We start from the raw sequence: 23,101 nt of genomic DNA, 5'->3' as shown, positions 1-23,101 counted from the left end.
AGCCCCTGGGGCCCCTGGCCTGTGGGTGGCCTTACAAGCCTCTGAAGACAAGGCGCTCTGTGGCACACCCGGACGGCACACTCAGACACGCGCGGAGCCTGCAATCCCGTCCACGTCTGTCACCTACACAGTGTTACTTCCTAACATTTATTTCCAAACATCCAGCGAAGTTGAAAGGATTGTCCAGGACACCCAAACACTCAGCACCTAGGTTCTATCGCTGCTGGCCTTTTTCGGTGTATTCTTGTCGCGTCCATCCTTTTCTGGTGCATTTCCAAGCTGGCGCACGCGGACGTGCATTTCCTTCACTGAAGCAGTTTTCGTCCTGCATCTCTCGCAGCACGAGCCCCACCCTTAACAGCAGCTCTGTCCCGCGCTCTCTCTTCTCTTCCCCACCCCCCTCTGCCCCTACTTGAGGAGCTCTGAGGAGCACCCTGGGTACCACACACGTGCTTTGATTCAGTGCAACAAGCAGTTCCAAATGCTGCTCTGTCCTCACTCCTGGAGGCCCTGGTCTGACTCTCGCCGGTGGCCTGGGCTTACCTTCAGCGGCAGCGAGTGGTTCTCCAGTTCTGTGGTCGGGGAGGTGAACTGTTTCAGGTGCCCGGATGAGGGCAGGAACAACTTGCTCTTCTCCCTGCGAGGGTGGGGCATGAGGAAGGGAAGACTGATGTCAGTGAGGGGGGTGCTCGGTTGGCTGGAAAGCACCCCACAGGCACCCTGGTTGTGGTTTCCCCTTATCTGCAGGGCCTCAGAGGAGCGGCCCTGGGAGTTGTTTGTGTGCCCGAGTCGGCTGCACGTGTAAAGCCCTGTGACTGCTTGCCAGGGGGTGCCACAGAGGGGCCCTCTGCTCCCGGGCCCCCCGGGGCCACGCACTCAAGTTTGGGTACAGCGCCGCCCGGCTCCTGTACAAACGCGCGGGGACATGCCCCAGGGCCACAGCATCCCTGGGGGCCTGTGCCAACTTCCTGCAGAGGCTCTAGGACTGTCCTCTGTTTCCAGGTAGGAGACTCTGAAGGAGGAGGAGGAAGTCAGAGGCGCCTCAGGCATGAGGAGGACTTGACCTGCTGTCACCGACTTGGGGACTGAGGGGCAGCGTGGCCGTAGGAGGACATAATAGACTGTCCACGCTCCAAGTCAGCCTGGAAGCAGACTCTTCCCTTAAATCTGCAGAAAAGAATGCTGCCCTGTGAACCCTGACTGCTGTCCTGAGGAGCACTGACCAGAGGCCCCATCGGGCTCACCAGCCTGTGACCCTTGGGGACCATACGGTAGTGAGTCTTGTTTTAAGCCTCTAAATCGGTGGACTTCGCTATGTCTGGACGCTAGCTGAAGGGGACCCCTCTAAACTGGACACAAAGAGACTCCCTTTCATTTCCATCCTGTCTGGTCAGCTACTGCAGTCGGCTGTGTTCACGCTGCCCCGGCAGGCGAACAGCCCAGAAGAAGTGCTGCCACTCAGTCAGTGTGACACCAGCTACCAGAGACCCATTTGGCAAAGTTCTCCACGGAGATTCCGCTGAAACACGCCATCTTACTCCACCGCGTGAGTTTTCTTTCTGGTATTAGCCCAGCACCACGATTTAAACGTATTCCCACGTCTCTAGGCCTGAGTTCTGACGTGCACGGCAAACTTCCCCCCAAATCCGGCTGTGAGCCCCTGTAGGTTGGCCACCAGCCTGACTCTCAGGTCACCACAGAGACATTTCTGCGACAAGAAGGGCCACTGGCGTTTCAGTGCCTGCGGGGTCTGGAGGGCTTGCAGACGCGCGCGGTGCTGAGCCACACTCCTCACATAGCTAATCCTCTCGGTAAGTAAGGTTCACTCATTTCCCTGTTGCAAAAGGCCGGGTTGATAATAAGAAATAATATTCCCCAAATGAGGAATGTGGTACTTCCCAAAGATGGAGTAATTTACATTCATAAAAATCTTGTTTTTTCTTTAGACAAGGTTCACAATATATGGAGTTTTTTTAAAGGCTTCTAAAGAGTTCTACAGTATGATCATAATTTTATAAAACAAAACATTGTGCATATAATGCACAGAAAAATATTTAAAAGGGAGACTTGAAAGATACTAATCAAAACGCCCACAATGGCTGCTGGTGGGCGGGGAGCAGTTAGGGGTACGCATTTCCACACTGGGAAGTTCTGCAGTTTCCAAATTGTCTATAATGAGCGCGCATTGATTAGACTTAATCTGAAAAAAAAAAGGTTTTGGTTTTGTTTAGGTTGGGTTTTAGAGTGTAAGTTACCACCCTGGTTCCAGTTAGTTTTCTATCATTCTTGCCAGAAAGGGGTAAATGGAAAATGTTCTTAGATTTTATTGAAAGAACCACAGTTAACGAGACTTGAAAGTGAAATTCAAAATGACTTAGGTGTTCATGGTGCTAGTGCCAGTCAGGTTTCTAACAAGTTTAGAAGGAAAAACCAGCGGGTTAATTGAAAGGGAATGGTCTTTCCATACTCAACTGTTCTCCTGGATCATTAAACTCAGCAAAGATCTGCAGTAACTCAGCTTTTCAGAAACTGGACTAATGGGGACTTCTCCCTTTTCTGACTCACAAAGTCTTTTTGCCCATTGGGCTGCAGGGTGGGGAGGAGTGAAGCCCCCGGACCCTGGCCCATCTTCCCCGCCAGGATGGCTGGAGCTCCAAGCACAGTGGGGAAGGTGCGCCCGCACTTTCGGCCCCGCCCGTCACCGTCACCGGGAGACTGACTTCCCGGCTGGTTCTCTGCAGGATGCTGAGCTGTGGAGGTGGGGAGGCAGGCTGACGCCACCCCCTCCACCTCATAAAGTTGAGCACCTGATGTAACTCCAGCTCAAATTCCAGGTTTCTTGAAACTGCGCAAAATGACTTTCAAGCTTATATGATAAAACAAACATGTGAAAGCTTTGTCAAATGTAATGAAAAACAAAAGTCTTAAGGGGGCTCTCAACTGCTAGATAAAAAGAGGCAGCTAAAAGAAGTCCCGCCGGAGCACCAGGGCGTTCCCGCAGGACCCGCGGCAGCGGGGCAGACCCACACGTCCACAGCGGGTCTGAGCCCAGAGCCCACGGAAACTCGGGGTATCAGAAAGAGGGCCTTGCAGTTTGATGAGAACAGGGGTTTCATTTCTTCAATGAGGTGCAACCAATAGTCATGCTGTAATAAAACCCCTTGGCCCCTATCTCAGTGAATACGAAATTAAGTTCAAGATGACTTGAAAGCCAAAATGTAGAGAAAGCAAATAAAAATTATGAAAATACTAGCAAAGAATGTGGAGGGTAGTCCTTGGAGCAAGAAAGACTTTCTAAGGCAAGCCAGCTAAGGGGTGGGAGGGGTATACAGCTCAGTGGCAAAGCACGTGCTTCGTGTGCATGAGGCCCTAGTTCAACCCCCAGTACTTCCATTAACAATAACAACAAAATTTAAAGCAAGCCAGTTAAGAAGAGAAATAGCTATTTTTCAGACACAAAACTAGTATGATTATGACTTACCCACGTACAGATGAACTCAGGCTGTTATGTGCCTTCTGTGGGAATAAATGGAAATTCATACAGTGAAAAACAAGTGGTAGACACTGAGCTTCTTCTTATTCAAAATTCAAGTTAATTTTAGTTGATTTTGAGCAATGGAACCTCAGACTCTCCTGGGTCCTGGGACAGGATCTCACCGCAGGCAGCTCTCCTCTCAACCCCTGTAACATGCAGACGTGTCTTCACTTTGATAGGAACAGGGAGCGGGCTGGCTGGGTCACATGAGAAATTTGAATTCCCCTTTTTAGAAAATGCCAAACTTCTGTGCAGAGCGGGGCAATTTTACATCCCCACCAGCAATGTGGGTCTCTGGTTCCGGCCACGCTGATGGGTGTGTGGTGGTGTCTCATTGCCCTTTTAATTTGTTTCCTTAGCATTGAATGATGTTGACTGTCTTTTCCTGACCTTATCTGCCACCCACAGATCCTCCTGGGTGAACGGCTTGTTCAAGTCTTTTGCCCTTTTTAAAAAAAACTGGCCATTTTTCTTGTGACTTAGTTTTGAAAGTTGTATACATATTCCGGATGCAAGTATATGACTTGCAAATAATTTCTGTCTCTGGCTTATATTGTCACTTTCTTAGTGGTGACCTTTGAAGAGTAAATGCTTTTCATTTTGATGCAGATCAGCTGCAGAAATGGGGGGCCTGCAAGAGGTGAGCCCTGTGCTTTGATCCTGTGGTGAGTGAGTGTGGAAATGACAACACACACGTGCACACGAGACGCCAAACACACAGGCATACACACCACACACGCACACACACAGGCACATACACGTGCACAAGCCGACACAGGAACAAGCACTGCGGTGAAGAGGTGCTGGCTGCCAGGTGACCTGGGCCTCCTGCCCGCGTGAGCCCGGGTGGGGAAGGACAGATGGTGGTACCTGTAGCAATCCCACCTGTGAGGCCTTGTCTCTTGTCTGCGATGCAGCCAAATTGCGCTGTTGACGGCCCCAGATCACGTAATCATATGTGCTCAACTTCTTGCTCACTGGAAGGGAGAGAGCAGCAGGGCAGGGTGACCATCCGTCCACGCACGCTGGCCCATCTGTGCCGGGGCCCCGCTCAGCCCCGCTGGGGAGAGTCCCCTGCACCCGCTACCCACACCGTGCACATGTGGTGAGTGCTGTGCCCGGCTGGCTCTGGCCAGGGCAGAAGTGCTCAGGTCACTAACAGTGAACGTCAAACACATCTGTCAGTAGAAACCCTGGTGCTAGAAAGGGTTCTGGGCCTGCTTCAGCCCCGTGCCTTCACAGAGGGGCCAAATTTTCCATCTCTCTTTCTCTAAAAACTGACAGACGTGAGAACAGATGGTTTCCAATTATTCCTGGGAAGCGAAGGGGCTGCCCACAGAAGCCTTCTTGCAGCCGGAGGAGCAGCGGGGCTGCGGCCCCCACAGCCCGCGGACCACGGAGGCTGCCGCCCCACTGGGCGCGCGCTGGGCTCGGAGCCCGCTCGGCCGCCCCCCCTCCCCCGGGGCTTCCGCAAGGCTTTGTTCTGTTTTGGTTTTGGTTTTGGTTTTGTTTGGCTTGACTCCTCTCTCTTGATGCCTCCCCCGCCCCAGTCTTCCGTCCCTGTCAGTCCCTGTTTGAGGATGTAAACTCACACTTGTTTATATTCCAGTGACGAGTGGACATTTGTTCACTCTTTTGCCCAAGTTTGCACAAATGCCATCAGAATCATGTGTCAGCACGCCCAGAGCTCACCCTCTTCCGAGCGAGTTTCCTGTAACACTTCGTAACCCGATGGGAGTCAGAAATGATTTGCGGACACAGAACTCAGCACCCCACGGGCCGGGGACACTGAGTGAAAGTCGCCTGGTCTTCCCAGGTGGCAGGTGCCCAGGCAGCTGGCAGCTGGGGGTCCCTGACTCCCCCCACACCCTTCAAGGCGTTTTCTCTCCTGTTCGTCCCGTGATTCGGGGTTTCCTCCGACCATCGCCAGCTCTCTCTGCGTCCTCACCAAGGGTCTCACGCACACTCAGTGCTGAGGACTTGTCACAACGTCCCTTGCCAAGCGTCACAGTCTGACCCCACTGCTGTCTCAGCAGCCCTGCCTCGGGGTGCTCCCATCCACGTGGTCCTGGCCCCGCCGTGCTCTTTTCTCGCCGTGCCCTGGCCTGAGCCACTCCGGCGTGGGGTGTCCACACACAGGACAAGGGAGGCCACTGGCCAACAGCTCCTGGGGAGCTAGCCTGGCCAGCAGCCAGGGGTGAGCAGGAAGGGTCATCCTGACCGAGGCCTCGGGTCAGACCCAGGGCTGGGGGACAGCTAAGCTCTGCTGGACTCCAGACCACAGAAACTGAGGGTCATGGATGCGTGTTTTAAAGGAGCTGCCTTTTAGGGTAATTTAACTATAACTGACCATAACTAACAGCCCGACTTTCTCCTGCAAATCTACTCTTTGATGTTCAAAGACCCTAAAATCGCCCCTTCAGTCCTGAACACAGTGTATCCCGTCCGGAGGGCCTCCTGGGCCCCTCAATCAGTGAGGGCGCACACCTGCCCTCTTGGAGGTTCCTGTCCCTCCATCTCCAGCGGCACTGAGTCCGGAGGATTTGGTTCTCCGGGCTCCCCTCTCATCCTTGCCGACTCCCCATGTCGTCCCCAGTGGCTGCCCCAGCCTCTGGTGCTCGGGGATTCTGTCCGCAAACTGCCTATCGCCCCTGCCAGCTGCGCAGTGAGGAGAGCCTGGCCTGCAGCCTGGGGCGCCCAGTGCTGGTGCTGTGCCCTTCTCTGGCTCAGCCGGGGGCGTGCGGCCGGCCCGGCTCCCACGGTCACAGTGGGCCCCCGCCCCTCTCCTGCGAGCCTCTCTTCCAGGGACCGCTTCCCAGGGCGGGGGGAGGTCCTGCCACACGCAGCGCCGCAGGGATGCTAGGAAACTGCCCTCCCCTCAGCAGCTCGGTTAGTGGATAACATCTCGCTCGACCACCTTTCAGGTCTCCTCGGACCAGGTTAGCCCTGCTGCCCCTCTCGGGGTCTCTCCTCTTCCTGTAATTTGTCCTTTGTGCTTTGAGCTGGCTTCTGGTGGAGACTGACCGAGGGACTGCCTGCCCCGGGACACGCGTGAGCACGACGGGAAAGGCCTGTAGGGGTGGGCGCACGGGGGCGCGTACTCAGGTAGAGGTGGAAGAAGAGCAGATGCCCCAGCAGCAGGAGGTTGGCAGCGTTCAGCAGCAGCACGGACGCCCCTAAGGTCAGCACCACTGGCGTCTTCGTCCTTGTCGGGAACAGTGGGAGGAACAGCACCCACGTGTGCTCGTTGGAGATGCCTGATGGGGACACAGGGTGGTCGCGCCTCCAGCACCTGCTGACCCACAGCCCCACTCCCCAGGTGGCACCTGCGACAGAACTTGGCAGTGGGGGAGGGAATGCCAGCCTAGGGAGTGCCTCCCCGCCCAGGTGACGGCCGGCTCAGGGCGGGTGGCCCGTCACACAGGGCTGGGAGCTGCATTGAGCTTCTCAGAGCTTGCAGGCCCCGCCTCCCTCCATGGCGGTCATGGGGTGCAGACCCCACTCTGGGTGCCTGATGCTACTGGAAGCACAGCCTGGAGCCACCACACCAGTGTCCTTGGGTCCCAAACTTGCCCCCTGGGGGCTTGGGAACCTGCTGGGCTGGAGGGTGGATCCTGGCCTGCTGCCCTTGGCCGGGGTGGGGGCACCAGGCTGCAGTGCCCACCCCACCTACTCACCCAGCCTGGGGCAAGCCAGGCTGACCTCCCCTGGGAGGAAGATTTCACTGGGAAGGTGGCGGGGCTACAGGAGCACGTACTTCGGTAGTGTTGGTCCGCGCGCAGCTCCACCGGGTTGACTACGTACTGGATGAAGATGTACAGCAAGATGCCCGCTACACAGAGCATGCCCACGAAGGCCGAGGCCACGGAGCTGAAGAAGAACCTGCAGGAGAGGCAGAGCCGGGCTCAGCGCCGGGAGACGGCCAGCTGGCATGCGCATGGATGCGGCCGGCGGCCCCACCAAGCCCACGCCTGACCCTCAGATCTTCCTCCCCTCACTCTTTCCTCTAGGCTTTTCTCTTCAGCTCTAGAGGTGACCCCCCCGACCCTTGAGCCGCGCGGCCCCGCCTGCCGCGCAGTTTGCACGTGACCTCTCACTCAGTCCACAGGAGGCTGGAGGAGGGTGACCACCCAGTTCACAGCAGGGAAACTGAGGCTCAGAGACAGTGTGACCGTCCAAGCAGGACCGCGTTCAGCTCAACCCGGCCCAGCCCCTGTGGGGCTCCCTCCTGGCCACCAGTCGCTGGGCCCACCGAGCTCTGGAATCATGGCAGATGAGCCCTGTGGCCCTCAGCCTGGAGCCGGGACTGGTGAACAGAATCCGCACGTGGCCACGTGGTGGGCGTGCGGGCCACCCTGTGGGGAGGGCACAGGCCCACAGGCGCAGAAGCCGGTGTGCTGACCTCAGCGCTCGGGAACTGGGCCACTTTGTGCCTGGGGACCACACACCCGCAAGGGCCTTGGGCTTCGCTATTAGACCCGAACACGTCTCCTGCACAAAGACACAGAGAATGGTCTGTTCATCGAAAACGTAAACTCCGGGCAGCAGCACCCAGAAGGAGCTCTAAGACGCCTTCTTCCAGTCTGTCTGCCCCTCGCCCTGAGTGCCTCAGTGCTGAACAAAGTCTCTTGCTCACCTGAAATCTAGTTGGTTCCTCACTCTTTCCTGTCTTTACGTGGGGGCTCAGCTGTGAATGCTGTCCAGGGGCAGGTGCACACCCCACCGGCTCAGAAGGAAGATACCTGGGGCCTCTCGTCCCCCTGGGTGACCCTTGCTGTAGGCCAGGCCCTGGCCCTGGCCCATCCAGCTGACTCTGCCCAGGGACCCACGCCCTGTCCACGAGGCTTCCTGGCTCCGCCTGCTCTGTGTTTGGAGCCCCTGTCGGAACCTCCTGTGGGGCCCCTCGGAGCCTGGCCTACCTGGTCCTCTTCATGGTCAGAGCCACACCCCTCCCCTGTCCCCCGAGGGCAGCCAGACCTCCAGGTGAGCAGCCAGCAAGGAAGCCCACCCTGGGGGAGGAGGGACCCAGCCAGAGTGAGGCCGGAGCTCCCCCCAGCCCTGCCGTCCTGGGCTTCCTCCTCTGGGGAGGACGAGAGGGCCCGGCCCTGCCCTCACCAGTAATTCCTGGTCCCTACGCAGTTGTTTAGCCACTTGCAGTGGTGGTCGAAGCCCTCGACACACTTGTTGCAGGAGCTGCAGTGTTTGGCTTTTGCGCTCCTGGAAGGAAGCGTTAGGGGGGAACCTGTCAGCAGGCTGTGCGGTGGGGATGCCGGAGTCCCCATCTGCCCGCAGCGGCGATGCCTCCCCATGTGCGCCTGCCATGTGGCACCCGGGGCTGAGGCTGAGGCTGCAGTCAGATCCCTCCCACCACCCACGAGGTCCCCGGGCCCTGACCAGCCCGGGCTGCGACCTGGGTGGGGGCAGGGGCTCATCTGAGAGACCCAAGGCAGCGGGCTCTCCTGCCCTGGATCTGGGGGCCCTGCGCGGGACTCACACGGTGACCTCGCACAGATGGCAATAACGGTTCTGGATCACATGCAGGTATTTGGACCGGTCGAAGGTCGGCACAGGCTCTGCGTAGTTCTTTTTCATGCGGACGTTGGTATCAGCCGGATCGATGGAAACCGCAATCACGTGGACCAAGAAGTGGAACAAGAAAAGTCCACCAGTCACCTGCGGAAGGTGCGTCAAGGAAAGACTCGGCCTGGTCAGCACCCCACCAGGGCCTGCGTGGGGAGGCCCGGCGTCGGGCCCCCCAGCCACCGGGAGCCACCGGAGCCTGGCCAGCGGCAGGGGCTGAGGACACCCCTCCTGCACCTCTGCGGCCAGCAGACCCAGCCCAAATCCTTCTCTCTCAAGGGACAAAGCAGGGCACCCTGGAGGCTGTGGCTCGCCCGCACTTCACTGAGGCAGCGGGAGAGGCCAGCGTGTGCCATGGGCATCGGAGGTGGGGGGATACTTGGGGCAGAGGGGCCACACTGACCACATGTGTCATCAAGAAAAGGAGGAGGGACAGAGGGAGGGAGGGTGCAGACTCCCACCCGTGAGCCTCGTGGCAAGTGGGTGCGAGCTCTGTCTCTGCTTCTGTCTCTGTCTCTCTGTCTCTGTCTCTCCCCCACCCCAGGACCCTCAGGCTCTCTCCAGCTCCCCCTCCCTCCAGGGCTCCCAGGGTAAAATCAAGCCCTCAGACCCCACCCGCTCCACCTCCTCTCCAGGGACCAACACACTGTCCCCATGGAAACCAAACAGAAGGGGCGGAAGCGCCAGCCTGGCCTCGCTGTCAGCCCTGCCCTGCTTCCCAGGATGAATTTTGAGCCAGGAGGGTTCAGGGTTTACAGGCCCGGCTCCTGCGAGGGCGGCCTGGGTGTGGCGGGGAAATGCTCCCCCGTCGCCTGCGAGGTGTCCTCTGTATTGGGGAGTGGGTGCAAAGCTGTGTGGGCTCAGGCCCCAGGGGGCTGTACAGAGGCCCACGGGCAGTGCAGGCTCTGAGCAGGGCGGCCCTTCCTAGGCTGTGTCCTCCCTGGGTCCAGAGTCTGCCAGCCTCGCCTGCGACGCTCAGCCTTGCAGAGCTGCCCAGGGGCTCAGGGCTTGTGTTCACAGGCGTGGTGCTGCCTGGGCAAGGCCAGTAGGACACAGCCACAGTGCACAGCGAGACTCAGGGGGAGCTGGTTTGGCCAAAGCTGCGGGTGCAGAAGTGACAGGGCCCGGCCGGGCCTGGCTGGGGACACAGAGACCACCATGAGGGCGAGTGGGAGCTGGGGGCCAGGGGCCAGAAGGGAGGCTGGTGCCCAGGCCAAGGGTGGGCAGTCACACAGCCAGCAGGATGTGTAAAGAGGGATGGAGAGATGGGTGACAACCAGCCAGGCCCGGGGGAGCCCACAGGGGACAGGACTGGCTGGATCCCTCAGTGCCACCAAGGATGTGGTGACACGGAGGCTCCTCCCGTGGCTGCAGGACCCTGCAGGAGGGGCTGTGGGTACAGCCTGGGCCTCTGCTGACGAGCAGACTGAGCTGTGCTCCTGTCCAGGGGGCGGGGCCATGGGCAGGAGGTCAGTGGCTAGGCTGCACTATCATAGCGGGTGACCCCAACTCCACCCCAGCATGCTGGTCCCCTGAACCCACTCCCGGAGCTTCCTCTGACGCGCAGCACTATTTGTGTGGTTACCAGGGCAACAGGAGCGCGGATGGCAGCTGGGACAAGGAGATGCGGCAGGAAGCCCAGGTGCAGCCCCTTCCTCTGGGAAGCTAGAGGGGAGCTGTCCCCGTCAGATGCTGGCAGACAGGGGCCGGAGGTGGACGCACAGGAGGGCAGCAGGTGGGCGGCTGAAGTGTGGCCCAAGCACTCCACTTGCACGTCCACACTCGGCTCCACACGAGGCCAGCACCAGGGAGAGCATGTGGGGACAGTAGCCCTCACGGCCGAGGGCCCGGGTGCCTGACCTGAACCTAGCAGGCAGCTTCCTGTGCCCCTGACACCTCCTGGTGCCATGAGCAGGCGTTTCTCAGGGCGCTGCTTCTGGGGGACCCCGAGATCCCAGGGCAGTGTGCTGCCTGGACACTGTGGGAGAAGCAGCCACGGCCTCTGGACATCGGGTGTCCCCTGCAGGCACTGTGACACCCACCTCTGTGAGTGGAGACCAGCCCCCCGTCTGACCCACCAGGTCACCCCAGGAGAGGCGTTGGTGAGCGACAATTGGCTGCATTTGCCCAAGACGACCTGGCCGCTCCTGCCATGGGCCAGGCACCGAGTGGCCGTCAGGGCCCCCGGGTAGAGAGTGCCACAGGGTGCGAGCCACACCCTCAGTTGCCCGCTTTCACTTTTGGCTGTGATTTTATCTCAGGAGAGTCTTAGGTTCAAGTTAGTAATAAAAAGAACCGAGTTCCCAGTCTCACTTCCACCGCGAGGCAGTGGCCCTGGGCGGTCCTGAGGTCCCCTAGCAACTATCTGCGTTCAGTAAATAAACAGCGCCGGGCGCCAGCCCAGGACACACGTCCGGTCCTGCGGCGGGAGGGCGGGAGCCCGGCGGGCGGAGCTCCCGCTGCCCCAGTCACGTCTCATCACAGCGGCGCCCCCTCCCCACCTGAGCGTCCCCACCACGCCCCAGGCCCTCCCTCCCGCACGCAGGGGGCAGCCGCGCTGCTCCTTCCTGGCTCCCCTGGGCTGCCTGAAGTCCCGCTGCCCTGGCCACGGACCCTGCCTTTCCCAGGGCCCAGCAGTCACCTCCACGCCTGGCCCTGTGGGCACCAAATGACGCCGGTGCCCCACAGTGGCCAGAGAAGGGCAACCCCAGTGCAGCTGCCAGGGCCTAAGGGACACCGCTGGGCCAGTGGCGGGTGCCAGGCAGGAAACTGGACTGGAAAACACGCCCCCCCAGGTAGTCTGAGCTTGGAACAGGCAGGGACGCCATCCCGCACACACCACTTGGGACAGGCAGGAGGGGCCGCGCAGACTGGGCGCCACCAGGGGCCAGTGCTGTCAGGAGAAGGTGCCAGTCCCCGTGGGCGGGGACGGCTCCGAGATCGGCAGAGAGCTGGTGAGAACGCGGAGTGACTGTTCGCAGACAGAGGGGCCACCACCAAGACCACAAGGCCACTCGGCTAAGCTATGGTCCAAGGAAGGTGCAGACAGTGGGTCACAGCCCAGCACGCGAGCATCCACTGCTGGGGCCGGACTGTGTCCCCAGAAATGCTGAAGTCCTGACCCCCAAGGCCTGTGAGGATTTTACTTGAAAATGGGGTCTCTGCAGATGATCAAGATGAGGTCGTCAGGGGAGGGGTCCTTATAAGGAGAGACCATCAGGACGCAGACACACGCAGAGGGCGGCCTGCGAGGGTGCAGAGCACCAGCAGCTACAGCCGAGGGGGTCCAGGTCCTGGCACGCTTCGACCTCGGGCCTCTGGGCCCAGAACTGAGAGACAATACGTTTCTCGGTTTAAGCTGCCCTGCTGCGGGCGTAATTACCATCTACGGGAGTTTCAGAGGATGGGAGGATGGGAGGACAGGACCCCTGCACATGCTCCCACCATGGGGAGGGACCGCCCGCCCGCAAGGAGAGGCCTCCCGGGGCACCAGACTGTGGGGCAGGATGCTGTGCTGGCCTGAGCCCTGACCGGAGCCTGGGCTCGACCCCGAGGAAGTACGTTTTGGGCCATTAGATTACAAGGCAGGGTGCCTGAGAGGTCGTACAGTGACTGCTCAGCTCACCGTGACAAGACACAAGTCGTGTGGGGTGACATGGGGCTGTGACTGTGGCTTCAGAAAGCTGCCCGGCCCAAGTGGACAGGAGGCTGGAGGCACCCAGGACCGGTCGTGCTGCTGTTCGGCTCCTGTGGGTCCAACATTTTCAGGGCCCCAGGAATGGGGGAGGCCGGGCCGAGGGCTCAGACCTCAGGCCAGGGCGGGTCTGCACAGTGGGGACCCACAGCTCATCACTGAAACAAAGACCTGTCACCTGGGCGTGGGGCAGGGGCAGGGGCAGGGCCTGCGTTTCCCCCATGTGTGTCCAGGGCACTGGACGCCTGCCCACCTGGCTTGGAACTCCCTGGGACCTGGCGCATTAGGAGCCTCTCTGGACAATGGCTTTCTCCCGGGGCCCAGGGGAGCAGGGCTATGTAGGGCACGCTGCCTCCACCCTTGCCTGGGCTGTGGTCCTGCCAGCTCAGCAGGCTTGTTCTCTGGCCATGGCAGAGGGCCGGCCCACGCGGGCCCGGCTGCCACCTGCAAACAGGCTGCTGTTGCAGGAAGGACCGAACGAGGGAACATGGGGGCGAGTGGCTGGAAAGGGGTCACTTTGTAACTAGTCTCCCCCTGGAACACTCTCCTGGACCCCTGGCAAGGCTCCCCTGCCAACCAGCTGGGCCCGGCCCACTAAAGTCCCACCACCTTGACCCGGGGACCCTGCCCTTCCCAGGGCCCGGCGGTCACCTCCACGCCTGGCCCTATGGGCGCCAAATGACGCTGGTGCCCCCCAGTGGCCAGAGAAGGGCACCCCAGCACAGACAGTGGGGCCTGGTCAGGGCAGCTGGCCCCAGAGACGGAATCGTCTCGGCCAGATGGGATGGTCAAGGAGGAGAGAGGAGGCCTCCGTCCCTGCGGCCGTGTGCGTGGCAGTGTGGGCGTCCACGGTGTGGCTGGTCTGTGGCTGCGCATCACGTGTGTGTTTGTTTGTGCGTATCTATGTGTCTGTGGGTCTGAGTGTGCCTGTGCCCAGACGGGAGTTTACAGCTTTAAGTATAATAAAAAGAAAGAAGGCCTAAAATCAATGACCTAAGCTTCCACCTTGAGAAAGTAGTAAAAGAGTAAATGAAATCTATGGTAATTTGAAAGGAAACAGTAAAAGTAAAAGCAGAAAAATTTAAAAAGAGAACAGGCAGAGGAGGTCGGTCAGCTCAAACGCTGATTCTTCAGATAATCAGTGAAACTGCCAAACCCTAGGAGGCCTGACGCACAGAGAGCACACACCACGGTGACATCACCACGGCCCCTACAGACTCCAAAGGACAGCTGGAAACCAGCGACTCGCTTTCCTCCAAGAATTTGACAATTTAGATGAAATATTCAAATTTCTTAAAAAACACAGCTGGCCAAAACAGAAGATGAAACAGAAAAGCTGAGAGGCCTTTTCTCTGTTAAGGAAATTGATCCTCGACAACCTTACCACTGAGGATCCGTGGCCTCAGCAGCAGCCACAGGAGTGTGAGAGGCACTCCACGTGGAGGCCGGTCTTCTCTGCCCAGCCGAGCCGCGGGCGGCCTGCGCGGCCCACACTCTGCGTGGACTCCTTGACGGGGGCAAGTCAGTCTGATATTAAGGAATACGTGCGAGCAGCCCATGGGACTTTCTAGGTGGGATAACAGGCTGGTGGTATGGAGACAGAAGTCCCAGACACAGACCGGCAGTCCCACTGAAGGTTCCTGATGTTTGGGACTTTTAGGACAGTGTGTGTGTGAGACGTGCCACAGGGCGGCAGGGTCTTCACGCTGAGGCCGAGGGCCGGGCCCCTGGGGTCCACCTCTCTCCTCTGCTTTTTTGAAGCTGGAAGGTGCCGTGGTCAGGCTCGCGTGTCCTTCCCTGTCCCTCTCGCCCACCCACGGCCCCCCTTCTGCACCCCGGGCCCCTCTCCTTGGCCAGCAGTGAGGTCTCCCAGGCAAGAAGCGGGCAGTGTGGCCGTCTCCCTGCTGAGGTGGGCCTGATGCGGGCACAAACACCCTGCTTCTGGAAACTGGTTCCAGTGCCCAGTTGGCAGCAGCACAGCTCGTCCACTGGTGCTAAGGTGTGGCCCCCTCTGAGTGGGCCCAGGTTTCCTGGTCGAGTCTCTCGCTACCCTGATGCCCACCCTGAGGGATCCAAGCAGACATCTCGGCGCCCAGAGCTCTGCCATGGGAGGGGGTCACAAACGTGTGACCTTGGCAGACGGTCTGTGGGGAAGCGGGACTCAGGTGCCTGGTGGAGGGCGGTGGGCGCACACACGCTTCAAGTCCCTCCTCGGGGAAACTCACCATTCCTCTTGGATGACACGAACCGACCGCTTCGTCATGGTGGGAAAGCACGTGGCCGGGTCTGCGGACCCTCCCTTGCACCCCTGCCGGAAGGCGCCCCCGTGAACCTCTGACCTGTGGCCAGAACCCCTAGCCAGCAGGCAGACGGAGGACGGAGAGGGGATCTCAGGCACCATGACACTGGGGGTGCCGGCCAAGAGTGGGAGTGGGTTGGAGGGCAGGGCCGCACCATCCCCCGCCTCAGACGGCAGCGGTGCCGTGAAAGGATACACCGTAGGCCATGTATCTCCAGTTGAGTGGCAGGAAGGGGATGAAGACGCCGAAGGTGGTGAAGGCCAGGAACAGGAACATGGCCCAGGCTATGGCCTGGAAGAAGTGGAGGGGCCTCGACCAGCCATTCACCCTAGACAGGCGGGGCGGCAAGGTCTGCGATGCCCTGATGGCTGAGGCCTCCGGGATGACCCGCCGCAAGCTCCTGGCACAGAAGGGCATCTGCAAGACAGTGGGAAGCATGGCTGGCCACGCGCTCCTGCCCATGGTGCGTGTGGCCGGGGAGACCCCGGGGCTGGAGCCACCGCCTAGCATCTCCCGGGGTGGCTTGTGGTGACAGTGCCCCCCAGCCCCAGGCGGGCAGCTACCATCCCTCAAGGCAGGGGACCACCTACAGCAGCGAGTCAGGGAGGGTTTACAGGTGCACAAGGACCCATCAGAAGACCATTCAGGTGCAGGAGGTCCACGTCAGAAAGAGGCCCTTCTCCCAGGGCATCAGCAGTTGTGCAGGAAGAGCCAGCTCCCGCTGGTGCGGTGACGTGACACGTGTCCACCAGGGGCCCTGCACGTTTCCCTGGAGCCAGCGGAGAGGCCACATTTCCAGGGTCCTGTGTTCTTCTTTCTGCAGGGACGGGGCTTCCGGGCACCTGGAAGTCCCTGGCTGTGGCAGCTGGGAGGGACCATGGCACTTCTGGCCAGTCAGGTGGGCAGGGCTGCCGAGAAGGGGACCATGGAGTCGGGGAGACTGCGAGGTGTCTGGGGTGTCGGAGGGGGTGCGTGATGCTACCAGCTGCCATAGGTGGAACTTGGAGGAGTTTTAGAAAACTTTGCCACATTAGGGCCTGTACGCAGCCTTCATTGTCTCTTCAGGATGAAACACAGAGAAAAAGGAGTTGATAAAATGTGTTACTTTGGGAGGAGACAGGAATGTTGAGAAGTATGCTTCGCCGCCTCCTCTGTGGGCTGTGAACTGCCCCGGGGAGCGTCCCGAGAGTGGGCTTGCGCGGCCAGCCCCTGCTGTTGGTTGTCCACCCTGGTTCTCTGGACGTGACACTGTGTGGAGACGCGGCCGCGTGCGCCTCAGGGAGATGGGCGACTTCACATTCGTGAAACAAGACCAAGGCACCCGGGGACTAGCGCTCAGGAGGGCCAGCTTGGTCTTCAAACATGAGCCCGAACAGAAACACTCAGATGGAGAAACCACCGGCAGGGGAGGTCCTGCCCAGGTGAGCCCTGGGGATCCAGGAGGTCGCGCTGAGGGGCCGGCACGTGTCTCGGGGCAGACAGCTGGGGGAGCAGTGCCCGAGTGAGCTCAAGTGCCGTGGACACGACACAACACAACATAACACAACGTGGACGTTGAGCTGTTAGGGTTTCTGGATGAGGAAATGAAGAGGTTCTAAGAGAAGAAACAAAGGAAAAAACTGAAGAAATGTCTGTCCTGCGAGGAGACCTCAGGTTTTGGACCTAAGCTGTACACCAAGAATTAGACCATGAACAAAAGAAATCCACCCACGGTGGTGAAAGTGTGAACTTGGAGGAAGCAAGGCCTGCAGACGTCCAGGAGTGGGATGGCCCACCACCGGCTCTGACTGGCCTCGGGCTTCGTAACGTCTTAAGTCCTGAACTGGACCAGCCGGGCTGTCCCCAAGGGAGCAGGCGGGAAAGGCTTGGGAGGTGTGGAGACTCAGGTGCACCAACTCAACCTTTCTGAGAGATTTTCTGAAAAGATTTTCTCCATCAAATCAGGCGAAAATTGTGCTGATACAGCAGAGGGCTCAGAGACGACTGCGGGTCTGCAGGAAACCCAGCAGAGCTGACCGCTCCTGCTTGGGCCTCGTCTGCCAGCCCCTCGCCAGGCCCACACCGCAGTGACCCGACAGGACCCCAGCCAAATGCAGTGGACACAGACCTGGTGGACCACAGCTGGAGGCCTCTCCTTGCTGGACTCAGTGCTGGAGATCTGGGCCAGCATGGGTTCTTCCAAATCCTGGGAGCTGGGAGGGAGCAGACAGAAGGTTCTCCCTACAGCGCAGGCTGGCACTGCCTCGTCCCACCGCCCCCTCTAGTGAGCACGTGACCAGGCCTGAGTAGCACCCCCCCGCTGTCTCCCTGTGTGGACAAGGGCCCCCCAGAGGACATGGTCAGAGCCACGCCGGGCTTGTGAGGGCTTGTTCACCTCTCAGCACCTCCAGCCACCCCTCCATCCAACATCGTGCAATGTTCACTTGGGGCCAGGCCTTGACCCCAAGATGGACTGTCCCCCACCTGCATCCCTGGGGATGGACACAGTGGTGCATCCTGGTGATGCAGGGTGGAGGAGAGAGGGGTGCCTTGGTGAGGACCCAGGCTGTGGCAGGTGGGCCCACCTGGCAGAAGGGCCTCAGTGAGCTACAGCAGGTGGTCAGGAGTCCCGCAACTGCCACACACAACTGGTCAGGGCCAGCAGGGAGAAGCTCCCTTCCCAACCCGGCCTGAGACGCAGGTGCACATAGCTGCTGCCTGTGAACACACACACACACACCACACATGCCACATCACACACCTCACACGCCCACACACCCACAACCACACACACAACACGCACGTCCCACACACATCCACACACATCCACACACACTACACACACACACTCTGAGGCTTCTGGGCCCAGTTCTCACTTCTCCACCTTTTTGGAACTATTTTCTGGGCATGGATGCTTAGGTCCCCCATCAGCCTCCTCCTCCGCCCTCTGGTGCCCTGTCCTGGTGTCACTTCCTCCGGGACGCGTCTGCCCGGGCTGTGGGAAGACCACCACGTTGGGCTCGGGGATGAGCCCCGTCTGGGGCGTGCTGGTGCCTGGGTCCCCTCTTTGCCCCAGTTTGGTTCCTGACTCGTTTCCTGTCGACCCTGGGGCTCTGGGCTGTTTGGTGCTGGGGTGATGCTTGAGGTCATTGTCACCTCCATGTGCCCCACACGGCCACGGCTGGGGTCCACAGGCTCCCCACAGGCCCTGTGAGCCAGCCATGGTGCCGGCCAGCCAGGGGCAGGTTGTCCCTGTGTCTCCTGTCCACAGTGCGACATGGCCCCGTCCCACCCTGTCCCCATCCTCCCAGGACGAAGTGCCGGGCTGGGCGACACCACAACCCCTTCCTTACCTGTCACGGGGCATAGGTCCCAGTGGCTTCTGAAACTGTGCTGCAGACATGCCCGATGTGGCTGGCCTCTCCAGAGCGGAAAGGCACAACCACGCTTGAGCAGTCCAGGCCCAGGTGAGAGGGCTGGGCCTCCCGGTGGACACTTGGACAACACCCAGGAAAGCATCATAAAGCTGAGGCCCCGCCCCTAGGGACACATCACAGTCAGTTGCAGGGGCAGAGCGGGGCGGTTGAGGGGGGATGGGCCCAAGTGTTCCTGGGGGAGAGACCCCCACCACCGCCACGGTCCCTCAGTTAACTTCAGCCCTCAGTTAGCAGCCGGAGTCTGTTTCAGTGGCTCATGGGGTGGGGGGAGGGCAGCCAAGGCGTCTGTCCCAACTTTGCTCCTTACGCTTGACCCCATCAGCTGGTTTTGCTCCAGGAGCTGAGACCCAGGCTCTGTCCGGGGTGCGGTGCCTCCGGGTCACCCCGGGGAGTGTGGCACAGACAGTGCCGCCCAAGCCTGCTGCCTGGCTGCCCCCTCTGTGGCCATGAAAGGGCAACAGCAGAAGGCAAGCTGGGGAGCGTGGGGACGTGGACACTGAGCTGAGCGGGCAGCTGAGGCCAGGACGGCCAGCCCACTGGGTCAGGTGTCTCCCGTCTGAGTCTCAATTCCTAAGCTCAGGCGATCCCTGGCCCCTGCCTGTGGGGTCTGAGGGCTCCTGCCTGAGGACCTGAATGTGGGCTCATCATCGATGCCCCCCCTTCCTCAGGGGGACAGGGAGGGTGGATGGAGACGTGTCCACTCTCCCTCCACAGAGGCGTGCCCCACAGGCCCCATCTGCCTGGGCCGTCTCGGAGGTAGAAGGCCGGCCAAGCCGCCTGAAACGTGGTGCTGCAGCCCTGCTGCCTGGTGCCTGTGGCGGCCAGCGGTCGGCCTCCCGACGGGCAGCTCGGCCTGGCCCAGACGGACAGAGGCACAAGGCGAAGGAAGCCAGCAGATTTCGAGACCCTCTGTGTGGGGTCGAGGACCATGAGGGAAGGGGCTTCTCCGTGGGTGGGACCCAGGGCCTCTCTGCTGGCGGGGAGCCAGGCCCACCAGGCTGGCGCTCCAGGTCAGTCCTGCCCCACCCAGCCCGCCCAGTCTCACCCTCCTGCTCACCTGGGGCTCCATTTCCTCAGACCACAGTCGTGCCCTTGGCCCAAGAGCACCGTCCTCAGAGAAAGCCTCCATCAGGATGACAGGGACGCGTCCCTGGAGGCCATGGCTGGCGTGGGCGGGCAGGAGGAGCTGAGGGCCCAGATGCATCTGACACCACCAGCCTGGGGCCCAAGGAATCAGGGCTGCCTGCTCGCAGCACCTGCCTGTGGGCAGGCCTGGGCAGAGCTCAGCCACGCTGCTCCCCACCCAGAAGCCCCTTCCCAGGAGGTGGGAGCCAGGACAGTATCAGACAGCCTCCAATTCGTCGTTGTCCACGGTGTTGCCCACAATCCAGCCCTGAGAAACGTCCCAGGCCCCAAGAAACCCAGCTGACCGTGCAGCAGAGGCCCCAGGCTGTGGGCAAGACCAGAACCAGGCTCTCTGGTAACTGCAAACACAGGCACCCGCAGAAAGGGCAGCTCCCCGCCAGGCGCTGCTCCGACCCCAGCAGACCTGTGTGTCTGCCTCCTGCACAGAACACGCTTCTCCAGACACGTGCAGGGGGCTGATGACCTCAACGCCAGGTGCCCCCTAAGTCCAACCAGCCCCGGGGCAGCTCCCGCGACTCTGAAGGAGGCCACCAGGGATATACCAGGTCTGCAGAAGGTGCGGGCCTCCCGGCTGACCTGGCGCCCGGTGGCCTCAGCTGCTCACACCTTTGAGAAATGACTGTCCTTCGGGGGTGACCTTGCTCCATGAAAATAACTTTAGAAGCTACAAAATCAGGGCCTGCTCAGCATGCAAATCCACGAAGCCATGACCCCCCACCCGAGGCGACCAAGCCTTTCCCTGCACTACGTGTGTCCGGGGAGCATCAGACCTACCTACCGGCTCCCGGGAGCTGCAGCGCGCCCTCCCCTCCCCAGCACACACCTGCCACCTCGTTCTCAGAGTGACTGAGCAACAGGCCCAGAGTCCAGGTTGCTCACACCTTTCGTTGTAAGTCACGCTCAAGCCTGCTCGGCCACGTCCGAGGTCCAGAAAAACACTCTTCACTGTGGGGGTCTTCACCGCAGGTTAGGTGCAGGCGGGCAGCAGTGGATGGAGGTGGAGCACAGGCCTGGCACTCACGCACGCCCTTGCTGGTCTGTTCTCGGTGAGGCGTGGTTTCCACCTCCCAGCACTGCCCTCCGGTTTTCTCTCCTCGGCGAGTCAAGTCCCCTGGGCTGAGGCACCTGAGGGCCTGCTGGGCTGGCCTGCAGCCAACGCCTGGCCAGTGTGGCCCTGAGGCCCCTCCACCCCAGCCACCTGGATAGCCATCCTGATCCCCAGAGTGTCTGTGGGTGTCAGCTGGGATCCTGCCGGTGTCCTTAGGAAGATGCCCCACCTCATGGCTGCGACACCCCTAGGGTGTGCCCACGGCTTGCTTGGGTCGAGGCGGAAGCCTCTCCCACGCTTGGGTGGGGGTCGTGTCCACTCCGTCTGACGTGGCCCTTAGGGTGGAGCCCACACCCCCTGGGGAGTCTGGGCCTCACAGCCCAGCACAGCCCTACCCCCCAGTCACGCCAGCACAGACTGGAGAACTCAGGCTGCGGGCCAGGGAGAAGCAGGGCTCCGAAGGGGCCCCAGGACCCATGCCCACAAGGCTGCACCGTGGGGCCCCGCCTTCTGAGTCTGGTGGTGGCAGAGCCACTCTGGACATCACTGCAATGCCAGGAACTGGGCCAGAAGCCGAGAGACGGCAGGAGGCACCAGGAGGAAGGAGCACCTCCAACCTACATGATAGGTTTTCCCTCAAGTCACTCAAGTGGACACCCAGCGACGCTGTGAATAACCACGTGCGATCACACAGTGAATCTTCTTATCAAGATCTGTATGTATATTCTGCACATACAAACAGGCATCCAGTAAACACATCCAGAACAAAGAGCATGTTACAGACACTCGACGCTTGGTCGTACCCGGCAGGACAGGCCCGTCTTCCCACAGGACGCACTCCTCCCCCACACGCGGGTTAAAAGGCCACCAGGGGGCGCTGCCCCACCTCCCGTCTGTCCCAGGCTAGGAGGGGAGGCCACCCTCCCTCCCGCATAACCCTCGAGACCTGCCTTAGAAATGTGGGGACATGGGAGGACAAAGAACAGGCAGGACCCCCAACGGGACAGAGACAGAACCACCCACGTCTACTTCCTGAGGGCCGCTCACGGAGGGCGTGGGGCAGGACCGGTGCGTCCAGAGGAGGACCTCATCGACCCTGAGGAGCTCGGACACAGACCACACCAGCTTTTCCGAATCTGGTCTCACACCCTTTATGAGTGACCTCCGCGGCTCTCTGCAGGAACACTGCACCCCTGCGCGGCTGACAGGACCTCAGGGACACTCATCACCTCCCCGGGGCTGCTTCCCGCACGCCCAAGGGGACAAAACCAAACTCTTTTTGTCTCGTGACAAAAACTCTGTACATGCAAATAAAAACTTAAAAAATAAACAATTATCAGTGACCACTACAAGGCTAGTTCTTCGTGGAGGCCGCAGGTTCTGGAGACTGAAGAAATTCGTACGGGTCGTGGGTCACCTCTGGCTGCTCCCCGACACTGAGGCGAGAAGGGCTTCCTGCAATTGTGGGAAGACAGACACTTCACCCCAAGGATCTCCACACGCCCTCGTGGCCCGTGTGTCTGCAGGACCACAGCTGCCAGAGCCCAGGCCAGCAGAGCGTCTCAGCCACGGAGCCACGGCTCCCAGGGTCCAGGCCACCCCTCACTGCTCCCGGGAGGGGCAGAGGGCATCTCTCCACAGCGGTGGCCATGGCCACCCTACAGGAGGCACTCTGCCTTGAGTCTCCACACAGCACGGCTGCTGCTTCCGCAGGAACGAGGGCTCCTTGGCCAGGGGCCCTGCAGACAAGTCCCAGCCCTTAGCAGCTCCAGGGTCACTGAGTCCACTAGGATCCTGCAGTCCCCATCCCTGGAGCTGACCCAGGGTCACCTGGAAGCTCCTCTGTGTGCCACCTCTCACAAGGGTAACAGGCCCAAAGATGCTGGTCCTTATTCAAACAGTTTCAGCCAAATCCCTACAGCTGATCATCCACCTCACCCCAAAAACGTCAAGATTTATTATGTGCAAGAATAACTGAACATTCGTACCTGGGAACTAAAACAGTGGCCCAGGGACACAGCACCAAGCTTGCTCACGGAGTCAGGACACAAGTGTGTGCTGCCCTCCCTGGCGGGGCTGTGACACCCCTGCAGGGGCCTGGGACAGCTGCCCGCCCTCACTCAGTAGCCATGGGGTCCCCAGCCCAAGAAAGGTCATGAGCTCTCCCCAAGAGAAGGTCCTGGAGGAGCACGCCTGTCCACACGCTGCTCCAGGACGGAAAGTAGGAACAGCAGAGAGAAACCCACGCTCCCGACGCCCAGCTCCGAGAGGCCGCCGGGCCCACAGCCTTGGCCCCGGACACGACCCACAGACCGCCAGCACCTGGGCCCGCACCCGTGCAAGGCTGACTCCATTCAAACCCGCACCTCGGGGCAGCCGTGG

General features: G+C 60.4%; 2 protein-coding genes across 9 annotated transcripts in view; both read right to left on the bottom strand.

Moving 5' to 3' along the window:
* LOC116278624 (palmitoyltransferase ZDHHC11-like) overlaps window positions 1-18,530 on the bottom strand; it is a 35,823-nt gene extending 17,293 nt beyond the window's left edge. For all 5 annotated transcript variants that reach the window (XR_012071586.1, XR_012071588.1, XR_012071587.1 and 2 more), the window contains exons 1-10: window positions 18,442-18,530; window positions 17,217-17,301; window positions 15,305-15,526; window positions 9,030-9,208; window positions 8,651-8,752; window positions 7,293-7,417; window positions 6,637-6,792; window positions 4,421-4,512; window positions 3,482-3,516; window positions 544-637 (exon numbers count right to left, since the gene is read on the bottom strand). Coding sequence is in view for 2 of the 5 variants with exons in the window: in XM_072958902.1 (XP_072815003.1) it covers window positions 544-637; window positions 3,482-3,516; window positions 4,421-4,512; window positions 6,637-6,792; window positions 7,293-7,417; window positions 8,651-8,752; window positions 9,030-9,208; window positions 15,305-15,526; window positions 17,217-17,301; window positions 18,442-18,491 (1,140 nt within the window). In the remaining 3 variants the exon portion in view is untranslated. The remainder of the gene's footprint in view (window positions 1-543; window positions 638-3,481; window positions 3,517-4,420; window positions 4,513-6,636; window positions 6,793-7,292; window positions 7,418-8,650; window positions 8,753-9,029; window positions 9,209-15,304; window positions 15,527-17,216; window positions 17,302-18,441) is intronic.
* A 2,887-nt stretch (window positions 18,531-21,417) lies between these two features.
* Window positions 21,418-23,101, bottom strand: part of BRD9 (bromodomain containing 9) — a 28,548-nt gene continuing 26,864 nt past the window's right edge. For all 4 annotated transcript variants that reach the window (XM_072958897.1, XM_072958898.1, XM_072958899.1 and 1 more), the window contains exon 16: window positions 21,418-22,174. In XM_072958897.1, the coding sequence (XP_072814998.1) occupies window positions 22,074-22,174 (101 nt within the window). In that variant the 3' untranslated portion in view covers window positions 21,418-22,073. The remainder of the gene's footprint in view (window positions 22,175-23,101) is intronic.

Source organism: Vicugna pacos, chromosome 3 (genome assembly GCF_048564905.1).
Source record: "Vicugna pacos chromosome 3, VicPac4, whole genome shotgun sequence".
Taxonomy (NCBI): domain Eukaryota; kingdom Metazoa; phylum Chordata; class Mammalia; order Artiodactyla; family Camelidae; genus Vicugna; species Vicugna pacos.
The sequence above is the reverse complement of the archived record's forward strand: the minus strand, read 5'-3'. Positions and strand labels throughout refer to the sequence as shown.